At 47.8% G+C, this 13530-nt stretch overlaps 1 protein-coding gene across 1 annotated transcript in view; it reads left to right on the forward strand.

Moving 5' to 3' along the window:
* Positions 1-2790: 2790 nt before the first annotated feature.
* The window catches only part of SLC16A2 (solute carrier family 16 member 2), a 132450-nt gene continuing 121710 nt past the window's right edge, over positions 2791-13530 (forward strand). The window contains exon 1 of the mRNA XM_086388987.1: positions 2791-3430. Coding sequence (XP_086245113.1) covers positions 2806-3430 — 625 coding nt within the window. The 5' untranslated portion in view covers positions 2791-2805. The remainder of the gene's footprint in view (positions 3431-13530) is intronic.

Here is a 13530-nt window from a genome sequence, read left to right on the forward strand (position 1 = left end):
TATTTAACAACTTTGTGATGTGGGTATTAACTCCATTTTGCAGATAAACAAACTGAAGCTCGGAAAGGGAAAACAACTTGCTTAGGATTACACAAGTTTACAATGATAGAATCATGATTAGAATCCAGGTCTCCAGATTCCAGTGCTCTACTGTTATAAAATACCTTCTAAAGAGGGAATAAATGGTAGGCACTGCATGTGTTTTGAGAATGGTAAGATGGTGGCTACATCATCTTGTCTTTTGGATGGAGCACATAATGTGAAGCTCATACAAATGAGTTAAGATTCCTGTTCTAACCTCTTGATGGCTTTGTAGACTTAAAAACTAGACTTAAGAGGTTTCCTCACTTGCTTCCTCACTTGTGAGACAGGGACAAATCATTTCAATCTGATAGCATTGTTATGAAGATCATATGAGATCATTTTTGTAAAGGGCTAGCATAGTTCTAGGTTCACAAGAGCTTCTTAGTGTCATCACAACCCCCATTCCAGTGATCTAAAAAAAAAACAAAACAAAACCATTCAAATGAGAACAGAATTTAGACAGGAGTCTGACATGGGCTACAAGACTCCAAGGTCTATTCCTGGTTCTGTGTTTGGAAATAACCCTTTTCAGCATTTTAATCAAGTTCCCTGCAAATGGAAGCCAAGGCTAGTGTTCCACTAGGGCAATAGTTGGTCCTGTAAGACTGCTGACTAAAAAATCAAATCTTAAGCACCAGTACCCATAATGTCCATGATTCGTCACTCCTCATGACTGAAGCATTGAGGATTTTTATTAAAATGCAAACGTTTCCTGGGAGAGGCAGTATACATATTAACTTTTTGGCCTGATTAGCTTTCATTTACCTCTTTCTATGAGTAGAATTCTTCATGCCTCTTTACTTTGTCCCTTTTAGGTAGGGACACCCAACCTCCATCCCCAGCCTGTTAAAATCCTTCTCAAGATTCAAGGGCCATCTATGCCACTACCTCCTCCGGAAGCCTACTGTGATAACTCAACCACATCCTGCCTTTCCTTCCTCTGTCCCTCTCCCGGGGAGTACCTCCCCAGTGGCCTGTTGTGAAGCTCAGGGAGCTCGAGACTTTGCCTTGAATTTCAGCTTGTATTTGACTTGTCCCATGACCTTAGACTAATAAATATTTCCTTAATCCTCAATCTTCTGGCCTGGAAAAAGCAGGCGATAAAAACACTCACCTCCAGGCAGTAAGGAACGTGCTCTATTCCTCTAGCAATGACTGCTTTGCTGACTGGTGGAGGCCCCATGATTTGTGAATTTGGCTTTTTCCTCTCATGGCATGGCAAGCTACCTGGGACACCTCTATCCTCCCGCTCAGCTCACCCCGCCTTCAGCTGCTTATTGCCTATGTTCCTGGGCATCTGGTGCAACCCTGAGCTGCATTTTCACCTGCCATGCAGTCTTTTCACCCAACAAGAAGGTTAATGAGATGCTGGGTATAAAGGGCTTAGCGCTTGCCCGCCCGCTGGTGGGGAGCGAAGTAGCTTGGTAACCACACCACGAATTCTTGATTAGTGCATTAGACGCGCGGGCCCTTAGGGGAAGCAGAGTTTCCCGGGATCTCTGGGGCCGGCCCCGAGGGCCGAGGCTGGAAACAGCCGTGCACTCCGGCAGGGAGCCCAGCCGCCCGCGGGGCAGATCACCCCTCCCGCATACCGGGACCCTCTCATTCTCTAGGGAGCAACCTCTCCCTTTCCCTCGCAGGGCTAGGGCCTTAGTCTCGGACTTTTAGCGGGACTCTGGTGTCTCTATGCCAGAGGTGGGCGGAAGGGCGCGGTGGGTGCTGGGAAGACATCCCTCAGCTAGCGGCTCGGCCGAGTTCTCGAGAGCCCGAAAAGCCGCGGCGGAGACCCGAGGGACCAGCCCAGCTGGGATGTTGAGGGCAGAGCGGCCCTTGCCCAAACTGGCGGCTCGACCTGGCCCCAACTCCTACTTCTCCAATGCGGGACAGAGAGCCGAGAGAAGCCAGCGCTGAGCTCGGTCTCGTGCCCCGCCTGGGCCCGGCCCCCTCCGGTGCCACTGAACCTCCCTCCCTACCTGGCCCGGCCCCCGGCCCAGACCCGGCCCTCTACGGCTCCTCTGGGCTCCAGGTTGGCGCAAACAAAGCCCTGATTGACTGCCCGGAGGGGCGGGCCTCGCTGCCGGGCCGCCTCCTCCCATCCGTGCCCCGCCAGGGATTTGCCGGGAAGGGCGGGGGCGGAGGGGGAGAGACTGGGGTGGGGGGGCTGTTGCGCAGGACTGTGGGTGGGGGCTGAGCTCCTGAGCTCGAGAAAACTGTGCCCACCGTCTGTCTGAGCCTGGGCTGTGTCCTCCAAGTCCCCCTTAAGCCCAAGGAGGGGTACATAGGGACTACTGAGGGCGAGATGGGGTTCTTAGGGGCCATCTCTCGTCCTGGGGTCCCTGGGGAGACCCTAGTTCCAGGCTACTTGTGAGGAAGGAGAGAGAGTGGGAGTAAAGGATAGGCGGGGTCTTCCCTGGGGATTCTGGGTTGATCAATGCTCGTTTGGAGCCTGCAGGGAGGAGAGGGAAGGAGAACAGGATAGTTTATGCTCTCGTTTTTCCATTTTAACTATCCCTCTACTGGGCTTCTGGACTAGGAGAACGGGATTCAGTAGTTCGGAAAGGGAGTTGAGGAAGGCAGTGGCGAATTGAGGAGGAGGTAGGCAAGTGTGAGGAGGAGGAGGAAGGGCTGGAGAGAAGAGCGAGGCTGTAGGGCTGCCTGTTGACGGAGGAAGAGGTTGAGGGGGAGGGAGAGGAGGAGGAGGAGGGGGAGGAGAGAGATGACATGGGGAGAGGAGGAGGGGGATTGGACGGGGGAGGAGGAGTAGAGGGCTCTAGGGACCGTCTGTCTCGGGACAGGCTGGCCAGCTGGGGCGCGGAGCCGGGAGGAGGAGGAGGCAGCAGCAGCAGCGCTTGGAGCAGCAGCAGCAGAAACAAGTACCAGCCACAGAGCGGCTCCTCCGGCCCGAGCAGCCACAGTCCCCCAGCCGCGATGGCGCTGCAAAGCCCGGCGAGCGAGGAAGCTAAAGGGCCCTGGCGGGAGGCAGACCAGGAACAGCAGGAGCCGGTGGGTAGCCCCGAGCCGGAGCCGGAGCCAGTGCCAGTGCCCCCACCCGAGCCCCAGCCAGAACCTCAGCCGGAGCCCCAGCCCCTACCGGACCCTGCACCGCTGCCGGAGCTGGAGTTTGAGCCTGAGCCGATGCACGAACCCGACCCTACACCCACGGTGGAGACCCGCGGCACCGCGCGTGGCTTCCAGCCCCCCGAAGGTGGCTTCGGCTGGATGGTGGTCTTCGCTGCCACCTGGTGCAACGGCTCCATCTTCGGCATCCAGAACTCCTTCGGGATTCTTTACTCCATGCTGCTGCAGGAGGAAAGAGAGAAAAATCGCCAAGTGGAGTTCCAAGCAGGTGAGCGGCCCCGCGCGCCCCACCTGGCGTTCTAGGCAAGGGTGTTCGTTCGGCTGCTGCAGATCTCATATCTCCTGGCCCGAAGCGCCCCTCTATAGTGCGCCGCTTGGACTTATCGCAGTTACCCCAGCCCTTGGCGCTGCTAGGGCGCGGGTTGCCTGGCTCTGGGCAGCCTCGGCTGTGGAGACTAGCTGCAAGAAATCCCGGGGGGTGGGACCTGGGACCTTCGTTGATCATACACAAAGAATGAACTTTTTTGTTCTGGTACATATCCAGACGCACCCTTCGGGTTTGTTTAAGGTACTCTGAGCGTCTGTACAGGGGGGAAATATTTGCAGAAAGGTTTTTGTTATTGTTGTTGTTTTGTTTTGTTTTCGGGGGGAGGGGGGAGGCGAAGTGTGAGGCCATGGAGAGAGGAGAGAGTTGGAAGGTTGGGAGGACTTTGAGAGAAATACCGTACCTCAGATGTCCGCAGCAGCCTCTGTTTCTGTACAGGAAGTGGAGGTGTTTTCTGTCAAAAGCACTTTAGGAATCCTGATGACTGAGCGAAGAGTCAAACACATGGCAGGCGTGTGTATCTGTTGGAGAGAGAGGAAGGGAAGGAAGAAGTGCGAGTGGCGGGGTGTGCGCGCGTCTATTTGCCCGCAGTGATTACTGCCTAACAGGGCGGGCTGTCCTCTGCCACACTGAGGGAGCGAGCGGATCTCTCTGTGCCCTCTGAGCTGAACCCCAAACCGGGCAGGGAGGCAGTCTCCAGAGAGGCGTGAGGCGGCTGGCAGACTGGGCCCTGAGACTCACTTTGCACCGCCTCCAACCTCAGCCTTGCCCTCCCTGGCGCCTCGCGCCTCTTCGCTATCCGCGGGGTGCCTCGTTAGTCTTTAGCCAGAAAGCCAGCCTCCACCCCTCCTGCCTTCGGGTGGTGCTGACTTGGTCTTCTTCCCTAAGACAAACAGGGCTGGGGGCATAGCTCTCGCTGTTCAAAGCAGGCTGCAGGACCACAGGATTGTGTGCTCCTCCCACTGAGCCTGCCCGTGGACTCAGAGAAGTTAAAGTAGCCATCCGGCTTTCTCAGCAAGCCGCCGGTGAAGCCCGTAAGCCGTTTTGATGAGGAGTCTCAGGAGCGAGCTGAAGGGCTTGGGATGCCTTCCTCAAGGCTCACTCCCTCTTGTGGCTCCTCAGGACAGCTCCACTCTAGACCTGTCGCAAGTTCAAAGCTTAGAATACGTGGCTTTTAAAAACGCAGCTCAGAATGTGTTGCCTTGGGACTGAAGGGTTCCCTCCTCTCCCCACCCCCAAACACACACACTTCTGCTGCTCTCTGAGGAGCACTGGGGATTATTTAGTAAATAGAAACCTTGAATTCTGTGGGCATCCACCTGTGGATTCTCTGAGCCCTTGGAGAGCCTCTCCTACTGCTCTCAATCAAGGACTCTTTTGTTTTTTACTTTGCAGCTTTGCTGGGCTGCCTTTAAAGAGGTTTTGGGACTCTTGGTGCCCCTGGACTTGTGATCCATTGGCATCCTAATGTGCAGGCCCCACTTGAAAGTTTGAGTGCGTGTGAATGGCTGTACAAAGCAGTCACAGGACTTCCCAGGCTGCATTGATGCCTGAGTGGAGGGGGTTCCTGACTGTGTGGAACATCTGGGCAGAAGGTCACTACCACACTCACCCCTGGGACTACATTTTCCTTGCTTTGATGCAGTTCAGGGGCTCTTGGGAAGGCAGCCAAGGTAGGGTCTCTGGCTTTTGCCTAGATTACCTTTTAGGGCACCTGCTGAACACTGCCCTGTGGTTAAAGACGGGCTGTTGGCCTTTTAGGTCAGTGGTAAAGTCTGGGGAAAACTTCACGCGAGGTCGTGGGGAATGGGCTGAAGTTAGACCCTGGCATTCATGTGAGTGAGCAGGCCTAGAGCAGGGGCCTTGGGAATGTGAAATAAAACTTGGAAAAACCACTATTTTACCAGGAAGAGGTTCACTGCTGGGGAACAAACTTCAAAGTAGGTGATCATAGGGGACTCAGGGGGAGGGCTGGCTGTGACTTTCCGGTCAAGACCTCACAGTGAAACTGGGAAGTGGGGGTGGCAGTGAGCTGTACAGAGGTGTGGCTGGTGTGTACTCTGACACAGACTAGGTCCATTGAGGGGCTGGGGTTACTTGTTTAAATTATGGTGAGTATGGGTCAGGAAAGGATGGAAAGGAATTTGGTATATCCCTAGGGTCTCAAACTACTTTGGCTTGGGTCCTTGCTGTGTGTGTCTTGAATTCATGAAAATTATTTTTGATACTGGAGGCTCTGGGGAGCACCTCAGTTTTTATTTTTAAAATGTCAGGAGCCCCCCACTACTTTCCTTAGTTCCTAGAAAATCTTATCCTCACCACTACCCTTCTTGAGCCCCTCAACTTTCCCAAGCAGCCATTTAGGTCCTGAGATTCCAAATATGTCTCTGCCTCCCTACACTTTCTGCAGTTTACTCAGAATTTCTCAGCTACCTGTGCCACGTTACTGGTGTCTCAAAGGGATAGAAGAAGCCAGTAGAAGCTTGCTGAGATCTTTGTTAGCCAGTGTTTGCCTAATAGCCATTCTGGGGAACATGGAATGTACACCCATACAATCAAGCAGGTTAGTGCATTGTCTATTTCTATTAATGTCTGACATGCATTCCATCTCTAGAAATCTATGAATTAAATATTTGGAAGCACCCCCACAGCCCAAATTCTCTTTGGCTAGGCCTATGGCCCCGCCCATCAGAACAAGACCCAGTTTCCCCCCCACTCAGTCTCTACCATCAGGAAGCTTCCATAAACCTCTTATCTTTCTCCATCAGAGGGCAGACAGACTGAAAACCACAATCACAGAAAACTAACCAATCTAATCATATGGACCACAGCCTTGTCTAACTCAATGAAACTATGAGCCATGCCATGTAGGGCCACCCAAGACAGATGGATCATGGTGGAGAGTTCTGACAAAATGTGGTCCACTGGAGAAGGGAATGGCAAACCACTTCAGTATTCTTGCCTTGAGAACCCCATGAATAGTATGAAAAGGCAAAAAGATAGGACACTGAAAGATGAACTCCCCATATTGAACTCCACCTAACCCCATATTGTTAGGTGCCCAATATGCTACTGGAGGTCAGTGGAGGAATAACTCCAGAAAGAATTAAGAGATGGAGCCAAAGCAAAAACAACACCCTGTTGTGGATGTGACTGGTGATGGAAGCAAGGTCCAATGCAGTAAAGAGCAATATTGCATAGGAACCTGGAATGTTAGGTCCATGAATCAAGGTAAATTGGAAGTGGTCAAACTGGAGATGGCAAGAGTGAACATCGACATTTTAGGAATCAGCAAACTAAAATGGACTGGAATGGGTGAATTTAACTCAGATGACCATTATATCTACTACTGTGGGCAAGAATCCCTTAGAAGAAATGGAGTAGCCATTATAGTCAAGAAAAGAATCTGAAATGCAGTACTTAGGTGCAATCTCAAAAATGACAGAATGATCTCTGATCATTTCCAAGGCAAACCATTCAATATCATGGTAATCCAAGTCTATGCCCAACCAGTAATGCTGAAGAAGCTAAAGTTGAACGGTTCTAGGAAGACCTCCAAGACCTTTTAGAACTAACATCCAAAAAAGATGTCCTTTTCATTATAGGGGACTGGAATGCAAAAGTAGGAAGTCAAGAAACACCTGGAGGAACAGGCAAATTTGGCCTTGGAATATGGAATGAAGCAGGGCAAAGGCTAATTAGAGTTTTGCCAAAAGAACACACTGGTCATAGCAAAAACCCTCTTCCAGCAACACAAGAGAAGACTCAATACATAGACATCACCAGATGGCCTACACGAAATCAGATTGATTATGTTCTTTGCAGTCAAAGATGGAGAAGCTCTATAAAGTCAGCAAAAACAAGACCAGGAGCTGACTGGCTCAGATCATGAACTCCTTATTGCCAAATTCAGACTTACACTGAAGAAAGTAAAGAAAACCACTAGACCATTCATGTATGACCTAAATAAAATCCATTACGATTATACAGTGGAAGTGAAAAATAGATTTAAGGGACTAGATCTGATAGACAGAATGCCTGATGAACTATGGACAGAGGTTCGTGACATTGTACAGGAGACAGGAATCAAGACCATCCCCAAGAAGAAGAAATGGAAAAAAGCAAAATGACTGTATAAGGAGGCCTTACAAATAGCTGAGAAAAGAAGAGAAGTGAAAAGCAAAGGAGAAAAGGAAAGATATACCCATTTGAATGCAGAGTTCCAAAGAATAACAAGGAGAGATAAGAAAGCCTTCCTCAGCAATCAATGCAAAGAAATAGAGGAAAGCAGTATAATAGGAAAGACTAGAGATCTCTTCAAGAAAATTAGAGATACCAAGGGAACATTTCATGCAAAGATGGGCTCGATAAAGGACAAAAATGGTATGAACCTAACAGAAGCAGAAGATATTAAGAAGAGGTGGCAAGAATACACAGAAAACTGTACAGGAAAGATCTTCATGACCCAGATAATCACAGTGGTTTCATCACTCACCTAGAGCCAGACATCTTGGAATGTGAAGTCAAGTGGGCCTTAGAAAGCATCACTACGAACAAAGCTAGTGGAGTGATGGAATTCCAGTTGAACTATTTCAAATCCTGAAAGATGATGCTGTGAAAGTGCTGCACTCAATATGCCAGTAAATTTGGAAAACTCAGCAGTGGCCACAGGACTGGAAAAGGTCCGTTTTCATTCCAATCCCAAAGAAAGGCAATGCCAAAGAATGCTCAAACTACCGCACAATTGCACTCATCTCACACGCTAGTAAAGTAGTGCTCAAAATTCTCCAAGCCAGGCTTCAGCAATACATGAACTGTGAACTTCCTGATGTTCAAGCTGGTTTTACAAAAGGCAGAGGAACCAGAGATCAAATTGCCAACATCTATTGGATCATTGAAAAAGCAAGAGAGTTCCAGAAACACATCTATTTCTGCTTTATTGACTATGCCAAAGCCTTTGACTGTGTGGATCACAATAAACTGGAAAATTCTGAAAGAGATGGGAATACCAGACTACCTGACCTGCCTCTTGAGAAATCTGTAAGCAGGGCCAGGAAGTAACAGTTAGAACTGGACCTGGAACAACAGACTGGTTCCAAATAGGAAAAGGAGTACGTCAAGGCTATATATTGTCACCCTGTTTATTTAACTTATATGCAGAGTTCAGTTCAGTTCAGTTCAGTTCAGTCACTCAGTCGTGTCCGACTCTTTGTGACCCCATGAGCCACAGCATGCCAGGTCTCCCTGTCCATCATCAACACCCGGAGTCCACCCAAACCCATGTCCATTGAGTTAGTGATGCCATCCAACCATCTCATCCTCTGTTGTCCCCTTCTCCTCCTGCCCTCAATATTTCCCAGCATCAGGGTCTTTTCAAATGAGTCAGCTCTTCACATCAGGTGACTAAAGTATTGGAGTTTCAGCTTCACCATCAGTCCTCCCAATGAACACCCAGGACTGATCTCTTTGAGGATGGACTGGTTGGATTTCCTTGCAGTCCAAGGGACTCTCAAGAGTCTTTTCCAACACCACAGTTCAAATGCATCAATTCTTCAGTGCTCAGCTTTCTTTATAGTCCAACTCTCACAGTCATACATGACCACAGGAAAAACCATAGCCTTGACTAGACAGACCTTTGTTGGCAAAGTAATGTCTCTGCTTCTAATATGCTGTCTAGGTTGGTCATAACTTTCCTTCCAATGAGTGAGCGTCTTTTAATTTTAAGGCTACAATCACCATCTGCAGTGATTTTGGAGCCCAGAATAATAAAGTCTGTCACTGTTTCCACTGTTTTCCCATCTATTTGCCATGAAGTGATGGGACTGGATGCCATGATCTTAGTTTTCTGAACATTGAGTTTCAAGCCAACTTTTTCACTCTCCTCTTTCATTTTCATCAAGAGGCTCTTTCGTTCTTCACTTTCTGCCATAAGGGTGGTATCATCTGCATATCTAAGGTTATTGATATTTCTCCCAGCAATCTTGATTCCAGCTTGTGCTTCCTCCAGCCCAGCATTTCTCATGATGTACTCTGAATATAAGTTAAATAAGCAGGGTGACAATATACAGCCTTGATGTACTCCCTTTCCTATTTGGAACCAGAGTAGAGTGAGAGTGAAGAGGAGAGTTAAAAAGTTGGCTTAAAGCTCAACATTCAGAAAACTAAGATCATGGCATCTAGTCCCATCACTTCATGGCAAATAGATGGGGAATAGTGGCAGACCTTATATATTTTGGCTCCAAAATCACTGCAGATTGTGACTGCAGACATGAAATTAAAAGACACTTACTCCTTGGAAGGAAAGTTATGACCAAACTAGACAGCATATTAAAAAGCAGAGATATTCCTTTGCCAACAAAGGTCTGTCTAGTCAAGGCTATGGTTTTTCCAGCAGTCATGTATGGATATGAGTGTTGGACTATAAAGAAAACTGAGCACCGAAGAATTGATGCTTTTGAACTGTGGTGTTGGAGAAGACTCTTGAGAGTCCCTTGGACTGCAAGGAGATACAACCAGTCCATCCTAAAGGAAATCAGTCTTGAATATTCATTGGAAGGACCTATGTTGAAGCTGAAACTCCAATACTTTGGCCACCTGATGTGAAGAGCTGACTCATTTGTAAATACCCTGATGCTTGGAAAGATTGAAGGTGGGAGGAGAAGGGGACGGCAGCAGATGAGATGGTTGGATGGCATCACCGACTCAATGGACATGAATTTGAGTAAACTTAGGGAGTTGGTAATGTACAGAGAGGCCTGGTATACTGTAGTCCATTGGGTCGTAAAGAGTCAGACATGACTGTGCGACTGAGCTGAACTGAACTGAATATCTTCACAGCCCTAAAGCTGTGCTGATTGGTTTAATGGGCCTAAGGTTCTGCAGATCATTGGGACTATTATGAAGGTGCCCTCCAAAAAAGGTTGTTTTGATGTTTAGGGGCTAACTGCACATCATAGTGGTCTCTGGGCATGGGGAAAAGTCATAGAAAGTGTAAGAAAAGTGGAATTCAGGGCATTCTAGAGCATGCAATGTCCAGTCTTTGTGAACTCTGTGGTGCCTACAGTTCTGTGGTGGCAGTGTATCTTGTCCTTTCTCTTCACCTATTTTGAAAAGGAAACCAGCTTTCCCTGGGTCCTAAGCCTGGGAGGACCAGCAGGCAAAAAGTCCTTGACATAAAGGCAAGTGACCAAGGTCTGGTTTAGGGGAAAAAGGAAAAGATCAAGAGAGAAATGAGCCTATACTTTTTGTAGAGCTTGTGGGAAATTTGTGAGTTCCCCTAACCCAGACCAAGCAGCATACAAGACAGGGGCAACCCAACAATTTGATGGAAGTCTGTAATGCCCACCTGATATGAGAATGGAGACTTTGGGGGGAAAGAAAGAGCAAGGTAGCATTGGTTGCAGGCCTCAGATCATTATTGGAACCCTAAATGAGTTTGATCAGAGGCAGGTTAGGGTTGGGGGTCCAGAAGACAAGGCAGAACAAGTCAGAGTTGTTAACACTGGCTCCAAGCTTAGGTCTTTTTGGACATGCCCTAGAGTAAGCTCAGCACCCTGTACTTTCCACCTTGACTTCCAGTCTAGCACTAGTCATAAAACATGATGGGAGGCATCTTTTCCTTGGCAGTTTATAAGCATGACCCTTGTAGTCTCCCAGGTAGGGGTGGGGGGATGTCTCTCACCACCCAGAGAAAGGGGTAATAATGGTCAGGAAGGTTCATTATTGGGTACAAGATAGTTCATGCTCATGGGTCACTCTGATGGAGACAGAATTTCTAGGCATGGGATAAATGATACATTCTGTCTTTGAGCAAAGAGTCCCAAAGATAGGTGAGACCAGGGGCAATTTAGGCTATCTTTCTCTTCCTTGTTTTAGAAGCTTTCATTGCTTAGTTCAGTGTCTCACTGGGATGACCACTAAATTGCTGACTTTGGAAGCCAGGTATCTTTCGAGCAAATATGCCAATGTCCTGCCTTTGGCTGAAGGCCTTTGCCTACTGTCCATAGAAGACAGAGGTTGGCTCAGAGAACCAACCTTGGTCAGCCATAGAAGGTTGGCTCAGAGCCTGCTATGGAGCTTTGGGACACAGGGCCAGACATCTTTCAAGCCAATCCTCTGACTCCTCTCCAATCAAACTGGGTCCCAAACTGAGACCCTGACTCATACTGGAGGGGATGAGGAAGAGAGGTTGGGGGTATTTGGAAGCCAACCGGGGGGTGCTTGTTTGAGCTGGAGTGGCTAATTGAAGTTAGATCCCTGGCTTGTGACCTCAAGTGCTCATTCTAAGTCTAAATCTGGATCCTAATGGATTGGTGATCTCAGTAATACTAGCTGGGCAGTGACTAGGAGTTAGACAACTTGTGCCCCTGACTTGCTCTGTGACTTTGAGCAGTCACTTTACCTCTCTGTACTTCAGTTTATCTAGTTGTAAAGTGAAAGGGTTTGACTAGATGAATACTAGATGAACTTCTTAGCTCTTCTATTCTATCCTTCTAAAATTATATGATATTTTATTCTTTACTATTCATTTGGCATAAATTTTGACTCATTCAAACAAATGGAAATACACTAATCTTCCTGAATGGGGATTTGAATGTGTTGGGAGGAGATTGGGAAAGCAAAGAAAAGCTATACAGACAGCATTTCTCCATGTTGTATGTACATATGCTACTCATATGTACCAATATTGGTTGAAAAGACCCACTTAAAAAAACACAGTATGTAATGGTAACTTCAGATTCACAACTACTTCCCCCAGAATGTCTTGCTTAGCAAAGAATTGGACCTCCAAAAGAATTCTCTCAACTTGGCCTGCTGCAGGCCAGCAGAGTGGTTCTGTATGCTGCTGTTTCCCAGCATTTGAGCCTATTCCTATAAAGCATTAAACTGAAAGCATTCCCTTAAGCCTCAGTTTGGACCCCTCTCCTGAAACTTAATTTTCTGCAGCTCATTCTCATTTCTCAGAAATGCATGGTTAGTGTGACCTTGGTTTGCTGTTACTTCAGGATAGAAGAGTAAACCAAGATTTATAAATTCAATAAAGTGGTTTCCTTTAGGGGACTTCAGACAGGGCATCCTTATAGCTAGCTAAGGGCTGCTGCCTGGTACTGGGTGTGCGAGAGCTGCTGCTTGTCATCCTAGAGAAGGCCATATTCATTATTCCCAATTTCTGAGCAACTTCAGTTTCACTCAGGGTTTACTGAGAGTGACTACTGAAGTAGCAGGCACAGAGCTCTCTCTTTTCTTTTTTCTGAATTTATACTTGCTTTGGAAATATTTCCTCCAGTGCCATGAAGAGTAAATAAGCAGATGGACTGTCAGCATTTGCAGAAACATATAAAGGATGTCATCTGTACATTTTGAGCAGACCAGTTTCCCGGGAGAGTGTGCCACTTTTCCCATCAGCATCTTTTTGTTTTGTTGCATTTTTTAAGATCTTGTTTTTGACTGTGCTGGGTCTCTGTTGCTATGCCAGGGCTTTCTCTAGTTGCGCTGCCTGGGCTTCTCATTGTGGTGGCTTCTTTTGTTGTGAAAGACAGACTCTAGGCCCATGGGCTCAGCAGTTGCAGCTCAGGCTTAGTGGCCTCGGGGCATGTGGGACCTTCCCAGACCAGGGATCAAACCTGTGTCCCCTGCATTGGCCTACAGCTTCTTAACCACCAGACCACCAGGGAAGTCCTGTTTTGCATTTTGGAAAAAAAAAAGAATCATTTACTCTTTTCATATTGTGTGAAAGATGGAGTGGGATTTCCTATTTTGAAAGGAACTGTCTCACCTGGGACTGAATGAGTAAACCTTAGAGAAAACACTTTTTTCATAAAATGTTCATGCATACACACACATACACATACATGTACTCTACACCTCAAGCCATGGATTATGAGTATTCTGCCTGAAAAAGTCTTTTCTTGTCTGCTTATGGAATTAGGTTTTAATGTAACAGAAGCTTCTGTAGGGTTTGTGTGAGACTAGTACAAAGGGCCCAGACTGTTAAGGAGGAGTGATGGAGAGAATATGGTCAGCCTAGATTGTACCTCTTGGCA

This window comes from Bos grunniens, chromosome X (genome assembly GCF_055505025.1).
Source record: "Bos grunniens cultivar Pamir isolate PY7600 chromosome X, Bosgru_T2T1.0, whole genome shotgun sequence".
Lineage (NCBI taxonomy): Eukaryota > Metazoa > Chordata > Mammalia > Artiodactyla > Bovidae > Bos > Bos grunniens.